Source organism: Lytechinus pictus, chromosome 13 (assembly GCF_037042905.1).
Source record: "Lytechinus pictus isolate F3 Inbred chromosome 13, Lp3.0, whole genome shotgun sequence".
Lineage (NCBI taxonomy): Eukaryota > Metazoa > Echinodermata > Echinoidea > Temnopleuroida > Toxopneustidae > Lytechinus > Lytechinus pictus.
The window spans coordinates 25184176-25202364 of record NC_087257.1 but is presented as its reverse complement, the minus strand read 5'-3'; the positions used below and the strand labels follow the sequence as shown (position 1 = coordinate 25202364).

The following is an 18189-nucleotide window of genomic DNA, read 5'->3' as shown; positions in this document are numbered from 1 at the left end:
GTCATAAATTTGATAAACGTATTTCCAGACGTTTATACAACGATCGTCCAATGTGCACACATACACAGGAATTGCCGGATGACACGTAGTCCGAGAAAATCCTGGTAGAAAAATCTAATTGTTGCTAAGCGTTGCTGCTGCATACATTTACTGCATTGATCGTCGATATGGGCATTGAGTGAAAATTGCTTTTGACCAAGATCTGTTGCAAAATGATAATGCAAGAGGATTTCGTGTTTTGTTTCATATTTGTAGGCGTTCGTTGATAATCAGGGCAGTATGCTTGTTGTACTACCAGTATAATAGTGAGGGCGGAGCTCATACCATATATTCGTCTGTAAGCCGATCATTTGCAACGCGAGAATGGTGAGTGCAAGGACGTGGGCGCGGGGCCGGGCATGCGAGGCGAGGAGTACCGGTACCGGTACATAGCCATAGCCACAGGGGCCCATTGGCATTGCACGAAAGGGTCTTTGGCTTTGCAAATGCAAGGACCGTCTTTCGTGTCGCCCATTTATTATGAAATTATGATACGCCATGTGAAACGCTTCTTAAATAAATTATCTCCAAACATATTTTATTTGCCCGTTATATGATGGGGTGTCCAAACTTCGCGGACTTTTCAAAAATATTCATCAGGCTTAAATTTGTTCACAAAATATTCATAATTTATACAAAACCAATTCAAGAAATAGTTACCACATTGACGGCAAGATCCTAAACTATAAATTCGTGGACGAAAATGTAAAGTAGGTCAAGGGATTTCGCCGGTATCGCGATCTCAAAATTCTATTCCGATTGGCGAATGCGCGCTACATGCTAGAAAACCGTTCTGAAAAAGTGTGACCTAACTTCGCGGACCACAGTTTTGTGGAGATTTAAACAAAAACTCAAGCTCAAAAAGTGACATATTTACATCAGATTGACGGCAAAATGCTATAGAATCGGTTAGTACCACATTTAACTCACATTTTTGATGATTTCTGCTTGCAAAATGGTGATATCGTAATGCTTGTTGAGAATATCAGATTTCTTCAAAACGGGCGCTAACGGTGACAAATTTGCCGATCTTTTGTCAATATTTTCATGAATACTGAACTCATCTTAAAGAAACTTACACCAAAGGGTAATTTTAGGTTGCTTTTCATGTTGATGATGTCAGATTTTAAGGATATTGGCTAGTTTTTGAGATAATGACCGTCCGCGAAGTATGGACACGCGCGAAGTTTGGACTCACTGCCATAATAAACACAATCTTTGTTTTTTTAAATTATGTGATAAAAAAACTGATATTCCTACTGCAGTACTGGCTGCCACTGGCACTGGCACTGGTAATCGTGTAAAAATTGATTTAAAAGCAAGCTAACGAATGTTCTTTTTTAATAAAAAATTTCAGAAATACCCTGCTTATATTATATATATAGCGCATCATAAAAAATGAGTGACCTGAAAGACGGTCCTTGGAAAGACACTTTCGTGCAATTGGCCCCAGGGGCCTGTTTAGTGTTGCAGGAAAGGGTCTTTTGTAGAACCATTCTACGACTACGTAAGAACGAAATATCGCTCAACTGTTTCACAAAGCCAATTTTGGCGATACGAAGAATGGTCCTTGGAAAGACACCTCCAGACATGTCCTAGCTACGTAGGCATGATCTTCTTTCTTTGGACACCGTCGGCATTGAGAGAAAATGCGTTTATGGCAAGCCACACTGACATATCACCTTTCAGTTTAGGGGTCTTTCAATTGCACTCTGATGCATTTTATCTTGGATGGGGCATGGATGGCATCAATTTCAAAACAGATGTCATTTTTCTCCGGTGTAATCTAGGCCCAAGTAATTTATTTAAAATATGTTTTCTTTTATTTCCTCAGATTTTCTCCCTCATTTCCCCACCCCTTTTCTATTAAAAAAAAAAAGTGAATTATCGAAATGGGCAGCAACCTCTCGGCCCCCATGCTTTATCATTAGATAAACAAAAAAGTAACAAAATAACTAATTTAATTAAAAATATTAGGCCTAAAATAGCTTACGAATCCATCACCATCAAATGTTACAAATTAAGTTAAGTTCATTGTACCTATGATAGACAGGGTTATGGAAAGTCCATACGAAAAGGCTCGTTGTAATCGTAGGGTAGTCATGTTAAAGCAATAATGTCTCGACTCGTAAATGTTGAACATATATCTTTTTTTATATTCTTGAAGCTTATGTGATATACCAAACGTCCATAAAGTTTTCAACTTTAAACTTTAAAGATGACCAACCTTTATGATCATCGTCATTTTTAGCATTGTTTCTGTAAATAGTATTTTCCCCATTGTGTATTGATTTCACATATTTTACCGCTGCCATTTTTACCTCTGTCATTTTTACCTTTGCCATTTTTACCTGGCACACAGCTAAAATTTTTGCCATTTTCATCGCATTCACACAGCCAAAAATGGTCATGGTTTTGAGGGAAAATTAAAGGAAATTCCAAAATAACTCTCCCACCTACCAAGCTTTTAAAATTTATTTGAATGTTAATAGAGAAACAGAGTACTTGTATGTGATAGCCAAAAAGCAAAGTAAACTAACTCTTCATTTCCGCAAATGGAGATTTTAGCTGTAATTTGCTGTGAATGTTCATGGTTATCCTTATTAATTCTCCCTCGAGAACTATTATTGTCTGTATATATCTTTATATTTTTATATCAATTTCCTGTCTGTCAGTAAATTGATTTTACTTTACTTTATTTGTATTGCAGGATTAATAATTTCTTCTGAAGATGACAACAGCCAATGAACAAAATGCATCTCCCAACAAAGACTTGAACAAAAAGAAATAATGTAGTTGTAACAACCATCATGGCTACCGCAACACAGATAGAAGAAATCCGAGCCACTCTTCAGAGGGGCCTGGAAAACCTTGCCTTATCAGGGAACCTCAAGCCGCTTCCTTTGAGGCAGCAGGTAGAGCGTCCCTCCTTAAGGACTAGACCCATTCCGCCTGTAGGAGCCGAGGATCCCATCCACACTGGAGGAAATCAGATAAAGCAGCCAAGCAACAAAGTCAATGGAAACAATCGATCAAATGTGAACGGGTCCTTCAGTGACTCCGACCATTATCGTCCTGGCAGCGCAAGGGGGCTGTCCGGTATCGTGTCAACCCCTTTTGCCAAGACTCAGAACAGTAGCCTGAATGGTGCAATACGGCAATCATCCCTAAACACCAAGCCTCCGGCTGGGACAAGAGCACGTCCCGGTCGACCCTCAAGTGGAACAAAGCGAAATCCGCCTGCTATGAGTGGACGGACTTACCACTCTGCAAACTCTCAAAGCAAGCTCACTGACACCAAGGTGTCAAGCTCTGTTGGCCGAGGGCGACCTTTGCCCCATCCGCCTTCGACTATGAGTCCGACTAGGAGGAAGGAGGTGGTGTCATCTTTGTCAGGGACTGGAAGCGAACAAAGCAAAAAGAGTGGTAAACCTAGAAAGGACAGTCTGTCTGAAGATGGAGAAGAATGGTGTGATGTGGATGAGAATGAAGAAGAACAATTTGATCCCCTCATGAGGTAAGCTCAATTACATGCACAAAGCGTAAGGACAAAATATAATTTTTATTCTTTTGGAGGTGCTGATGAAGATGATGATGATATTGATGGATGGTATTGATAATTATAAAGCAGGGAATTTTTAGTGTTGCGAATTTCATTGTATGTCACTTTGTCTTGGGAGTTCAAAAATGGGTGGTTTTCAGGGTGTAAATAATTGTAGTCAATATTATCACTTTGTTTTTCAGTGGGAAAATGAGTTCAGGGTAAGGCAAGTGTTTGCATTTCATTGTATGTCACTTTGTCTTGGGAGTTCAAAAATGGGTGGTTTTCAGGGTGTAAATAATTGTAGTCAATATCACTTTGTTTTTCAGTGGGAAAATGAGTTCAGGGTAAGGCAAGTGTTTGCGTATCAAAAATTGTGAAGTGACAAGCATAGTGACAACATTGATGATAATTATAATGACGATGATGGTGATGATGATGATGATTATGATTATGTCAAATGATGATTGTAATGATGATGATGATGTGCTGATAATGATTGATTAGCTAGGTGGTCATAGTGATGATGATGTTGAATTGTCGTTAACAATTACATGGTGGTGGTGGTGATGATGATGATGGTGGTGGAGATGATAATGTTGTCTATTAAGTTTATGTCATGGTGTCTCCACACCAAGGAATGCCAATATAGTATACTGTATTATGAACTTTCTATGTTCTTGGTGAGCAGTTTCAGACAATTTTTACTCCGGTTTTTCACCCACGTACAATTGCTTTTTATCAAATTGACGGTCATTTAATTATTGAACACAGTTGCCACTTAGTTTCTGAGTATCCTTGTTTGTCACAGGTACTCTGAATATTTGATGATTTAGGTTCAATGTATGAAAAACTATGAATAATTGATAGACATTTCTCTGATTTTTACTTTGGTTGTGTGCAACTAAGAAAAAAACCCTCTGATATCTGAGAGGATTTAACTAGGCATTGTAAGTATAATTAAATTAACTTGTTGGCTACCGGAACCTTCATGCACATGTACATGTACTAGTCCAGGTGAAAAAATATAAAAAAATAATAGATTTTTATATACATGTACATGTATATAATCACAGTTTATCCAATACAATTCAAGACATGGTCTCGAAAAAGCTGAAATGCAAAATCATTTTTTTATGTGTATGATTTCATTGCTTCGGTACTCTATACTTGACTTGTTTGAGTAAAAGTGCTGTGAATTTTGTCTGTCCCCTCAGTGAGCGGATGCCTGGAGATGGCGCATCTTATGATGACTTTGATGAGGATGACGGTCTAGACGGTTTGGATGACGATGGAATGGATGACGGTAATATTAGAATAATTACCAGAATAATTATTATAAAAATTATTGTTATAGAGATTTCCTAGTGAAATATACCAAGGGGCCTCTGAAGAACCTATTTCAACATACAGTACATATGGCCAGGCCTGGGGTGCATAAAGTCTCAATGTAAGATTTTGGGGGTTATAACTGAGGATTGGTATAGTATTGCCCCCACTAATAATTTGTTTGCTTTAGCCATGATTGTGATGCAATCGAGTCAGCATACATAATACAAATTTGAGAATCAAGATTTCTTTAAAGGACAAGTCCACCCCAACAAAAAGTTGATTTGAATAAAAAGAGAAAAATCTAACAAACATAACACTGAAAATTTCATAAAAATCGGATGTAAAATAAGAAAGTTATGACATTTTAAAGTTTCGCTTAATTTCACAAAACAGTTATATTCACATCCTTGTCGGTATGCAAATGAGGAGATTGATGACATCATCCACTCACTATTTCTTTTGTATTTTATTATATGAAATATGAAATATTCAATTTTTCTCCCTGCTGTCCTGTGAAACAACGATTAATTCCTCCCTGAAAATGTGGAATTAGCATTGTTTAATACTATGTGGTTCAATCAAGTTGGTCCTTATTGTCAAAATCTGTAAAAAAATGAAATATTGTAAAATGCAAACAATAAAAAAAAAAAGAAATAGTGAGTGAGGGCCATCATCGACTGTCTCATTTGCATGTCACTGAGTTGTGCATATCACTGTTTTGTGAAAAATAAGCGAAACTTCAAAATGTCATAACTTTCTTATTTTACATCCGATTTTGATAAAATTTTCAGCGTTATGCTCGTTTGATTTTTCTCTATTTATTCAAATCAACATTTTTCTGGGGTGGACTTGACCTTTAAGTAATTTTGGATGGGGGATTAGAAGGGCAAGCTATTGTGGGTTAAAATGGCTTAATCCTCCAATCATTTGTATGCTGAGAGCATTCTGGCATCACTATGCATTGCTGACTTGCAATCGTGTTGACATATCGTATTGCTGAACAAATACACTTAAAGGTCAAATCCACTTCAGAAAATTTTTTATTTGAATAAATAGAGAAATATCAAACTAGCATAACGCTGAAAATTTCATCAAAATCGGATATAAAATAAGAAAGTTATGGCATTTTAAAGTTTCGCTTATTTTTCACGAAACAGTGATATGCACAACTCAGTGTCATTAGAATGAGTCGGTTGATGATGTCCATCACTCACTATTTCTTTTGTTTTTTTATTGTTTGAATTACACAATATTTCATTTTTTACTGATTTGACAATAAGGACCAAGTTGACTGAACCATATAGTATCAAACAATGGTAATTCCACATGTTCAGGGAGAAATCAATCGTTGTTTCACTGTCAATGAGGAGAAAATTAGAATATTTCATATTTCACATAATAAAATACAAAAGAAATAGTGAGTGGATGACATCATCAGTCTCCTCATCTGCATACTGACCAGGATGTAACTGTTTTGTGAAATTAATTGAAACTTTAAAATGTCATAACCCTAACCCTTTCTTTATATTTTACATCAGATTTTGATGAAATTTTCAGTTTTATGCTTGTGGGATTTTTCTTTCTTTATTCCAATCAACTTTTTGTTGGGGTGGACTTGTCCTTTAAATAGGCCTATATATTCTGCTACAGGTAGATTTTATCCATTTATTTGCATAACATCATATCAAAGCATATTGTATTATTGTAATTTTAACATTCATTTTTTTCAAAATTTACATTGCTTTTTGGCAGGTCTTTCTTGCCTGTATGGTGAGTCTGTAAATGTTGAATTTGAAGGATGGTACAAAATGTAACTTTTACTGGTATCTGGGATTTTTTTTTTGTGTTGTGTAAGGTTCAATATTCACTTCTACATGTACGATATCTATTCTGTTGGGATGCTCCCCAATTGATTTGATTTTTTTTTAAGAGTTCATATATATCAGCATGTTGATATGCATGTAGTTTATGTGACATGGACTTAAGGTGATTTTCTCCTCATTATTTCACTGTACCTACTTGTGCATCTGTATCACTTTCGTTGTACCCTTTTGTATCGCTAATATCTCAATGTTTCAAGTCCTGGGTATAGTATGTGGCTTTTATCTGAATCTCTCAAATTGGTAATGACAGATGCACTTGGTATGGTCTTAACTATTTCCAGAGTATTGAGGTGAACAGATTGCAGTGACAATTCAAGGGAAAAGTAATACCAGATAATTCTTTGCCTTTTGTACAGAGATGGAAATGTTCTTAACGCAGTATTTCTCTCCTAATTTAAAAAAATATCTTCTTTATCATTTTATTTCTCAACACCCCATTTTGAAGACACTATTAGGAAATTGTAAAAATGGTTGTTAATTTAAAAAAAAATCCTGACTATTTTAGCCTGTTTGAAGATGCCCTTAAAAAAGCAACTCAACCTGGATACTTCCAGTGCACCACACAGCACTCTACCCCAAATTATTTATGCCATTATCAATATTCTTTTCAATCACTTTACTTTCTTTGTAGATGAATCAGATACATACTCCACTTATAGCATGTCTTCCACAAAGCGTGGAGGCAGCAGTAAAGGTGGAAGTCTCTCTGCCATCGATGACCTCCTCAAGAAGACGAACGGCATCGACACATCGATCCTGGGCTCCAAGTCCAAGAGCGAGCGAGTTCTTGAGTTGCTGACGACGGGAACTGACGATGCCCAGCCTCCTCTGTCAGCAAGTCTCTTCAGCAAGGTTCCACCAACCATCAACTTTGTTGGGGATAACCAAACAGGTTTGTAATCTATGATCTCTCCCATTGTGATAATGACAAATTTAGTTAAAAGAAGAATTAAAAATGTACTTAACAGGTGGATGAAAGCTTGAATAAAATTATACGTACTAGATAATGATGAATTTTATGAATTTGGAAAAAGTTTTAATTGTTACACCTATATGGATACAGTATAATACTGTAGAAGTGATGTCTTTGTCACAAAATGATGTCACAAAACTGGACATGACTGCATGTTTACTGCTTGACACGATCATACGAGGTGTTACCATGGAAGTTGTATTCCTCATCAGTTCATGTGTTGAGAACTCTTTCTATTCAACTTGCCGATTATTAGAATGTACATTGGCCTGTATTCTGAACTTGGGTTTAATATGAACTCTGGCCTAGAGTTGTGGTTTAATGCTGCAGTCACATTTCCCCTATAGTGGCCGTGCAGCTACATATAGATGGGTTGAATAAAAATGAATAAAACGGCTGTTCTCTACTCACCTTACGGCCGCTGTAGGGGAAATGTGACTGCAGCGTAATGGATAAACAATTTTGACAGGTGTCTCTTACAGTAAAAGTTCAATTTGTCAGCTCATTTAACACTCAAATCATTTATAACTGACTTGGAATATTACTGAAATAGTTCTTTTCATTTGAATATGAGGAAAGAGTCAAGCAACCGAACTTCAAAATATGGGCCATTTCCTTTAATATGCCACATTCTTGTTGTATAATTTCATTCCATAGTTGTGTCTTTGCCTTGGGAGCTGAGGAAACTGTTGAAATGGAGGATGAGTCCAATCACACCCCATGTTGTCAAGAACTGCATCGCAAGGTCAGGATTCAGAGCAACAAAGAGTAAGTATTAAGCTCTGCAATTCTCATTTTGGATGATTTGGTTGCGCACCTGGGTCCCGTCTTAAAAAGAGTTGTGATTGATCCGATCAATCGCAACTATGGACGGCCAGCAACGTCAACATGTATTATGCATGTTTGTTCAAAACATTTTCTAGCTATGATGTATATTCATGCATTCGTTGTTTTCTTAAAGATGCACTGTGCTTCTCTTTGTTTTCAAAGGACATTGTGCAAATTTTCTGTAGAGAAATATATGACACTGATGGATTTCCATAGAGTTACGATTGATTGGATCAATCGCAAGTCTTTGTAAGACAGGCCCCTGGAAACATGTTATTTCCTTGGAAGAGGAGGAGGGGGAGGAAGGGGGAAGGAGGATGATGAGAACAGGGAGGTGGGAGAGAGGGATATTACAGTTTTCATCTTCATGTCACGAGTTTTAAGTTAATGGGGCTGTTTTGCAACTGATGGTGATTATATGTTACAATTTTCAATTTAGGGTTGAAATCTACATTTTCTAATCATTCATAGTCAGTATGAATTAATGAATCTAATATTCATTTGTATTGTACAGAGGCAAATGAGTGGCTTGGCTACTGGGGCAAGCATATGAAAGCTTCAGGCTTCAAGTCTATACGAGAGTACCAAAAAGTGAATCATGTACCGGGGTCGTTTCAAATTGGGCGCAAGGACCGGCTTTGGCGTAACCTGCACCGTATGCAGCTCCACTACGGCAAGAAGGACTACAACTTTTTTCCGCAGACCTACGTATTGCCCTTTGACCTCAAGCTACTCAAGAGGGCATGGGAGGATGGAGGTCAGAAGCAAAAGTGGATCCTAAAACCGGTGAGATTTCAAAGTTTCAAAAATGGCATTACACATAAAACAAAATACAAGATAATTGTTTGTTACAGTTTGAGTAATACTGTGTTTAGATGATAAAGTTCGGTTTCAACATGTAAGGTTCTTAAAAGCACTGGTGGTCTTGGTGTTTCGTGAATTCTGCTCTTCCTCAGGAGTGTATCCAAAAGAATACCCAACTGTTCTTTTGAGGACTACCTTACATGGTGAAACTGAAAACTTTATCATCTAGTCTCACCACCATGCAAACCTTCAAAGCTTAGAAAATACTGTACTTTCACATATATATGTCAGTAAATGTATGTGGCAATTTATAAAGGGATCAATATTTGTTAAAGTTAGAGGTTTGACAACTTTAAGCCAGGGTTACACCAAAACCGAATTCTCCCAAAAATTATCGGACCGATTCTAGCTGAATTTGGCCTAATTCGGATGGTTTTGGTGGATTCATATGTGTCCGAATCCTTCCTGAATTTTCTTGCATTCGCAGAGGGAGAACAGAATACTCCCGAAACCATCCGAATACTTGTATATGGATGGATTTGCAGTTGATTTGGTTCCGATGTAACTAGGCCTTTACTGCGGAAATTGTGTAAACCCATTCTGTTGATTCCATTCCAGTGTGAACCTAGTTACTGGTGTTGTCCAGATGTAACTCTATCGTGAGTATTTCCAGCGCTTATCACAAAATCGATGTCAGCAAATTATATCCCACTCTTCATGAAAACTCAATATCCCAGACTCATTGTAATTATTCTAACTTTAACCCCTTGAAGACTGGCTAATCATGCTAAAATACACATTTTCCTTAGACCCGTCACCCAATTCCAAAGCCCTCTGCCTTTACTTCAATATGTTTAAAAATCATTTGGAATACCTCTCTTATCAAACTTTTTTCCAGCCTGCATCAGCACGAGGTATTGGCATTAAGGTCATTCACAAGTGGAGCCAGATACCTCGTAGGAGAGCAGTCGTTGTCCAGCGCTATCTTGCCAAGCCCTACCTGATCAACGGAAGTAAGTTTGATCTACGCATCTATGTCTACGTCAGTAGCTACGACCCCCTTCGCATCTACATCTTTTCCAATGGTCTTGCCAGATTTGCTACCATGAAGTAAGTTGGGGTTTTAACTCTGCATGCTAGATTAATTTTTTTTAGGGGGGGGGTAAAAAAGACAGCTGTTTCAATGTTATTTTCTTTGAATGAAGATTTCTACATTGTATCATTGATACTTATGATTGTTATATAGATGTAATCCAAGAATTATTGTAATTTATAAGCTTCTCTAATATGTATGTAGAGGAGAAAGCTAATTATTACAATTGTTAAATTTAATTGTACGAATATGCAAACTTGCAACATCAGCATGACTGATAGTACACCTTTGCCCTGTTGAAAAATACTAATCAGAAGAGAGAACTTAGATTATTTCATATCCTAATTTTTATCCTGTTTTAAACTCATGCCAGGATTCTGCTTACCTGAGTGTTTGCACTTTTTGCTGATGTTTGTAAACGTAAAAGGTTTATGCAACAGTCCCCTCAGTGTGTTTAATCAACTAAAATCGATTTAAAATCAATTCTTAGATTGATTAAACATTCTTTGGAGGAATCATTGTGTATTTTTCATTATTTGGAGAAAAATGTGAAATATGATACAAGTACTTGGTGATAAATATGATATATTTTTCATATTCCAGGAGGCTGTTTTATCAGCTGAAATAAATTAAGAATCAAACTATAATCAATTTAAAACTTGAAGTACTTATGCTTAGTCACTGTAAGTATCTAAATTCACAAGATACAATTTTTTTTTAAATGATAATGGAGTAAGCGATAAAATGTTAATGAATACAAACTATTTTTCTGCTTCAGATACTCCTCTTCTATGAAGAGCTTGTCGAACAAGTTCATGCACCTGACCAACTACAGCATTAACAAGAAGAACACAGACTTCACTCCTAACTCAGATAGCACGGCATGCCAAGGCCACAAATGGTACGTTGATACAAAGAAGAAACAAAATTATGTCCTCTGCTGATACACTATAAAAATTGAATTTATTGGCTGTAACATTAGTTGCATTCTTTGTTGGCATTACCTTATTTGTTTACAACGGGGGCCCATTTTATAAAGAGTTACAACTATTGTAACACTGCCATTATTATGGTAACAACCATGGCAACAAGGTCCAGCAGCAAATTACTATCAAGTATTCCATGGAAGTACGATAAAATGAAATACAGTAAGTCTTTATGAAACGGGGCACTTGCTATGCTGTTCACCCCTTACCCCTTAACGGTACTAACTCAATTGGAGTGATTATGAGATGACAGTGATGTCAGTGCCAAAACAAAATGCAATGTTAAATTGTATTGTTACAGGTTGATTAATTCAAGCAAAAAAGATGATAATTTTACATGGTAACCTTATTTTGATAGTCTCAATTGATTAATTTAAAGTTTATAATCTTCAGAAATTTACAGGAAATTTAGTTTTTAAACTGGTAAATTTTTTGTATTCTTTACACTGAATTTCTATTGTATTTCTGTATTTCTTTGGTCAACCAGTATAGGCAAAAAGAAAACTGTTGAGCACTGAAAAAAAAAATCTTCAAAACAAACTTTTCAATGTCCCAGGCTTACTAACTGTTCAAATGGACTAGATATGGATTTGTTGGACTTCTCTTTAAAATCATATTATGCCTGCCAAGTGATCCTAGTTACATGTACAAAGAAAAAACAAACTGTTCATTAATTATTTGAAGTTATCCATGACTGATTTTGTAATACGTCCCAGTTTCTCTATAGGGAAAGGAAAAAAAGCAGGGTTTTGCCTTGGAAACCGTATTTTCCAAAATCAGTCAACAAGTTAAGTAATTGACTTTGCATTGTGGTGAAGTCAAGGTACATATTTCACTACAAATTTGAGTAATAAATTGCAGATTTAATTGAATTTATAGTAATCAAGGTCAACAACCGTACTGATTTAATTGAATATATAATTGATATGAAAACTCTGATTGAAAGATATGTACTAGGTTGTAGTTTGCTGACATCCCAGCATGGTGAAATTCACAATATAATTGACAGGTGGCGTGATGTAATCAACATCATTGTTGATTTGGAATGTGGGGTGACAGGATGCATGATGTTCATTACAGGAAGGTTGATTTCAGTAATGTACATCATTCCTTTCCCAGTCAGTTACCTCTGAACTTGCTCTTTATTTAATGTAGGTCAGTTGACTGAAGGTCATCATGGGTTCATGGATAGTGCTAGTGCTTAATTGATATTATCAAAAATGAGATGCCCTATATGAATTTCTTTGTTTTTCAATTAATATAGAGAAATCCGTTTACCTTCAGGTTTTTTTAAAATAATTATTAATCGGGAAGGATGAGGACAGAAAGATTCTTAGAACTATTTTAAAAGGAAATCTTTTTTTTTAATGAAATGTCATTTGCATCATTATTGCATTGCTACCCCTCTTCTCTTTTTGCAGGAGTTTGAAAGCATTGTGGGGCTTTCTGCAGAAGGATGGTGTTGACACTAATGCTGTATGGGAGTCTATCAAAGATGTGGTTGTCAAAACAATAGTGTGGTGAGTAAGGCTCAATTCATTCAATATTAAGCCTCGTATTTTGATGAAAAGAGGCAAAGAAGAGAGGGGGGATGATGTTTTTTTAATATTTTTTTGTATTTTCTAGAAGGTATTTCAGTCAAATCTGTATGAACCACGAAGGGAGACAAGAAAACTTTATAAGCAGGTGGTTTTTGTGAACTAGTCCATGTGATACAGGATTCAATGGGAATATATACGATTTAATTAAGGGTAACCCGAAAGTCCAAAATCTTGTAATGGCTATATTTCTTATCTAGATCAAAATTCGGAACTGAAAACGCATGGAAGTTCATAAATGCATAGGGGGTTTCATAATCAGCTTTGAATCTTAATCTGTCTTAAGCATCTTCTTATAGAAGAATTCGAATCATACATAGAATAATCTAGTAATGTGAAGCTAACATGGTGTCATGTCATGGTAGGTTTACAAATTTTCCTCCTGTAACCTTGTAATTCTTACAGTGCTGAGTCTCAGGTGAACAGTATGATCAAGGCAAACTGTAAAAGTCGTTTCTCCGTCCATGAACTCTTTGGTTTTGATATAATGCTGGATGAGAATCTACGCCCTTGGATTCTAGAGGTCAATATCTCTCCAAGGTAAAGTCATCAATCAAAATAATCATGCTTTTTTTTTTTTTTTTTTTTTATTAAAAAAAAATGCATTCTTATGAAAAAAATTATTAGTGCATACTCATCTTGAAAATGGTATTTTGAAAGATAAAATGATGTCTTCTTTAAGAACTGTGTAACATATGTTTTTGATAATTTACTTGACAATTTATGCATATTGGTATATTAATTGGGTATCTTCCTATTCTTGCATTTTCTATTATTTCTGTAAATACTGTATATTAACACCTCTTTCTTCTTTTTTATTGTATTTAAAAGAAAATTTGTATGTATGTACTTCTCGAATTCCATTTATCAATTTTTCATATCGCCCAAAACTGGGGACTTGATAATTAAATTTCCAATATACTTTCGCAAGTCCCCTTTCATGATGTGATTTTCTCTTGTAACAGTCTACATTCCAACGCGGAGCTTGATGTTCAGGTCAAAGGTGAAATGATCAAGGATCTCCTCAATATGAGCAGCTTTATGATCCCCGATAAGAATGATGTTTTCACGTCAGTGCTACCTCCGAATGGAACGACAAAGTGAGTATTAAATCATCAAACGTTTTCTTTGGAACATTCCTTGTATCTTGTGAATGGCAGAAATATTTGTATTTGAACCAAGAAGAAAAGGTCAATGCACTAATCCATAATGGACTTCTCTGATTAGTTGATTACAAGTTGTGTTTGTTTTATAGATTACTTTGAAGTTTGCATTTATTCTTCAGAGTGGAAAGCCTATCAGGATGGTCGCATTGTACAATTCTAGTGAAAAATGTTTGGCAAAGTGAAAATTTCATATAATTTTGTTGAATTAGGCTTTCACGCATACTAGTTGACATGAAATGGAAGTGCAATCATTCCATGAACATGATAACTCTATAGATTGCCAATTGCTATAGCTATTTACATATTAATATGTTGACTACTGAATTCTTTATTTCACATGGATTTTATACAGGGACCACTAGGTCCGAGTATATAATGAGATAACTGCTTGTGTTTCCCTTGCAGGGTCGACTACAGCAGCGTGATCATGAACAAAAATCTCTACACCAATCATCTAGCCAAGGATGAACGGGCCAAGCATGCATTCTACACACAGAAGCATATAGACGAGGTAAGGCTTGTTCACATATAGTGTCATATGATTTCTAGAGGAAGCATCCTACTTCCCGAGTTATTTTGTTTGTCTCATCTGCCAAACAAGGCAAGATGGCAGGGAAATAATTGCCTTGGGGCGATTTTGCCCCCGGAATGCTCAAAATAGTCCTTAGAAAATCGCCATTCACTGCAATATTAAAGCTTATCCAATGTTGCAGATTTTGGCAGCGGGTTGTGAAACGTAGCCCCTGAAAACAACAAAATAATTTTTGCCTGCAAGATAGAGATGCTGCTTCTCTCGCAGTGTTGAAGATTTTCATGCCACTTGTTTACAGCTTGTAAGAATTATACATAAGAGTCATCAAATATCTCAAATTATTTAACAAGAACTCCTGGGCCTCATAACATAAAGCTTAGCTATTGATCAATGCACTAATATTCACAATTGATCATACACAGTAATCACTGCAATCAATCATAGAAACCAGCCCAACAATCAATCGCTAGACCTTATGCTACAGGGCCTAGATCAGTCAAGGTCAGAGCTCATTCTTTGTACATAAGCTTCCACGTTAGTTGCAATTCATACAAGAAACACAGTTTTGGTGCTGTCTACATCTTTACATGATGATTGGTTCTTAAAATCATAACCTTCAATTAAAAAATATATGTTCCAAGTTCAATGAATCTTTCACAAAGAGAGTACTATAAATTGATTGTAAATAATCATTGTAATCAATAAATCAATTAAAATCAGCCCTATGATTAAGTACTCATTTCTCTTTTTAGATACAAAGTTTGTTGACAAAGCATCGATTCATCCTATGTTCAAGTTCCCCTCCTACCACTAGAATTTATCATAATATTTGATATTTTATTTACATATGCAGCTGTTTTTTCACGATTTCTTGACTTGTTATTTTGCTTGTTTTTTGTGTAATTTTAATTTTGTCAATCTAGGTATTAAGCTTTGACAGTATGTTCTGATAAATCTTGAATTTTGAATTTTCGTTTACCAGCAATGTAAGATGTCCATCCTTGACACGCTGACCCCCGATGACATCCGGCACCTGGTCCAGACGGAGGATGAGTTCAGTCGGCGGGGCGGGTTTGAGCGAGCCTTCCCGAGTCCCACCTCCCAGAAGTACCATCGGTTCTTTGAGGCTCCTCGCTACTACAACATCCTCCTTGATGAATGGGTGAGGAAGTACCATCGGACACAGGCGAGAGGTGAGTCATCAAGCCCCATTTCATCAAAAGTTGCTATGATAGCAACCCTTGCTGGAATGTCATTATTCATTGGAAGAGCCAATCAGGAAGCAGAATTCTCACTGTTGCTGTGGTAGTTGACATTCCAGCAATAGTTCCTATCATGTCAACTTTTTATGAAATGTAGCCCAGGTAGATAAATTACCACTTGGTCTACACACACTTTGTCTACTTTCCATTGTGTCTCCCACATGGTCTAACACTAGTTCGTCTGCAACCAGTATGTCTACTAACAAAGTGCAAAATAATATGTAGACCAGTGGTAGATCCAGGGGGGCACAGCCAGCTCATGCCCCCCCCCCTTTTGAGAGCCATAATCAAAATTTGAAAGTGAGGACCTTTTTTTTTGTTTTCAAATTTCTCGAGGACCAAAGGACCTTCATTTTTAGATGAAAACTTTTTTTTATCCGAAAAATGTTCCCCCCTTTTGGAAAATCCTGGATCCGCCCCTGACGTAGACGAAGTGGGAGTTATACCATCAGGGCGTCAGACTAAATTATACCTGTAGATATGACAAGTGAGTACTAGACCAAGTGTTGGTTGGACCCAGGGACAAAAAATTACATGGGGGTTTGGGTGATTTCTCTCCTAAAATGCTCTATAGAACCTTGGAAAATAAAAGAGCCCAGAAGATCCCTGTTCACTGCAATGTTACAGCTTACCCAATGTTGCAGATTTACATAGTAGGCTGTCAAAAGAAGCCTCAAATTTCTTATTTACCTGGTTGGACTAAGTGGTAATTACACAAAATTGATAGTAGACCAAATTTCTTTAGCCATGATGGTGCTTGGTGATTTGGGAATTAGACCATCTTCTAGTAGAGCAAGTGGTACAAATCATCAAGTTTGTCCAAATCATTGTAGGATAAACCTCTTGAATGCCCCTGTGATTATGTGCAATATGAACTAAAATATGCTTGATAAAATATAAATGAAACTACCATTTGATCCAACCAGATTAAAAAAATATTTTGTACTCTACTCTACTTATACTCTACCCATGAGTGTTAAAAGAGAAATTGATATTAAATCCTCAAATGTAAAATTCAAATTTTCACAGAGAATCACTGGAAGGAAAAAGATTAAATGGTCCATACACTTTTGTAAGATTAGAATGTTAGATGATACTCATCTTGCCAAGTTGGCTCGTAATCTGGGGTATTGGCAATATACAAGGAGAATTAGAAAGATTAATATAATAAATATAAATAAATCTTTACGTATGTTTTAAATATTCCTTAAAATGAAAAATATCCCTTGTTTTGCAGGACTAGCTCTTTTGGAAGATTATTGTATGGAGGGGATACACCTTGCTACTAACAAGGACGATAGTCACACTGTAAGTCAAACAAATTACAACTTTTTTCTAGCTTGTATAATTTCCTCTTTCAATGTTTTGTTGTTTACTTGAATGATTCTTGATACTTTTGCGCTCCTCATGTGGGTATGTTTCAATGTGCAGTGACACAAATCTGGGGAGTGTTTCATGACACGAACAGTCAGTGATTTTTACTGACAGATTTGCTCTGAGCCTATCAGATGCAAGGATTTTGGTAGCTTATGACAAGTAGTCATTGAAAGTCACTGGCCATTTGTTTCATGAAATGCTCCCCTGTGGGCTCTGTAACACCAAGGTTTAAAATGGAGAGTGAATATGAAAGAACACTCTTGATTGGTTCTTGGTTGGTGTTTCATTCAAAATGCACCTGCCACAATGAATTTGATTGGCCACTGCAGTTGAGTAATTGATAGCAAACCTTTGTGCTTTGGAGCCCAGAATGAGAAAGGGGCATCGGATTGCTAATATTAGAGTTTGGTAGATATTAGTCATATTGTACATTCATCTATCTAGTTTTATAGATTGCTGTTTGGAATTTTCATCATTATCATCATCAACGTCACTCTTTTCATTCTGTAATACACTTTTCCATTTCTCATTTCTATTTATTTAGTAGGTATTTTAATAGTGTGTAGTGTATTCATACATTAGCATATATATAGGGACAGTGATTTTCCGTTTCAAAAAATTGCCTTTTCCGTTTCAGAAAATCTCAAATTCCGTTTCAGCATGTCAGAAAACGGAAATTCCGTTTCCCCATAGACTTTGTACACACGGAAAAGCGACAATTCCGTTTACACATTGAATAGCAAAATCACACTGGTCAAAATTTGTATCTGCTACT

At 36.3% G+C, this 18189-nt stretch overlaps 1 protein-coding gene across 2 annotated transcripts in view; it reads left to right on the top strand.

The window, feature by feature from the left end:
* The first annotated feature begins 87 nt into the window (after positions 1-87).
* LOC129274273 (tubulin monoglutamylase TTLL4-like) overlaps positions 88-18189 on the top strand; it is a 28685-nt gene continuing 10583 nt past the window's right edge. Inside the window, exons 1-15 of one of the 2 annotated variants that reach the window (XM_064108756.1) lie at positions 144-366; positions 2750-3556; positions 4798-4886; positions 6665-6682; positions 7427-7687; positions 8426-8536; positions 9111-9382; positions 10299-10510; positions 11272-11394; positions 12901-12999; positions 13483-13617; positions 14043-14177; positions 14649-14754; positions 15758-15968; positions 17275-17345. In XM_064108756.1, the coding sequence (XP_063964826.1) occupies positions 2850-3556; positions 4798-4886; positions 6665-6682; positions 7427-7687; positions 8426-8536; positions 9111-9382; positions 10299-10510; positions 11272-11394; positions 12901-12999; positions 13483-13617; positions 14043-14177; positions 14649-14754; positions 15758-15968; positions 17275-17345 (2550 nt within the window). In that variant the 5' untranslated portion in view covers positions 144-366; positions 2750-2849. Of the gene's footprint in view, positions 367-2749; positions 3557-4797; positions 4887-6664; positions 6683-7426; positions 7688-8425; positions 8537-9110; positions 9383-10298; positions 10511-11271; positions 11395-12900; positions 13000-13482; positions 13618-14042; positions 14178-14648; positions 14755-15757; positions 15969-17274; positions 17346-18189 lie in introns of both variants that reach the window. The other variant, XM_064108757.1, reaches the window with a different exon arrangement.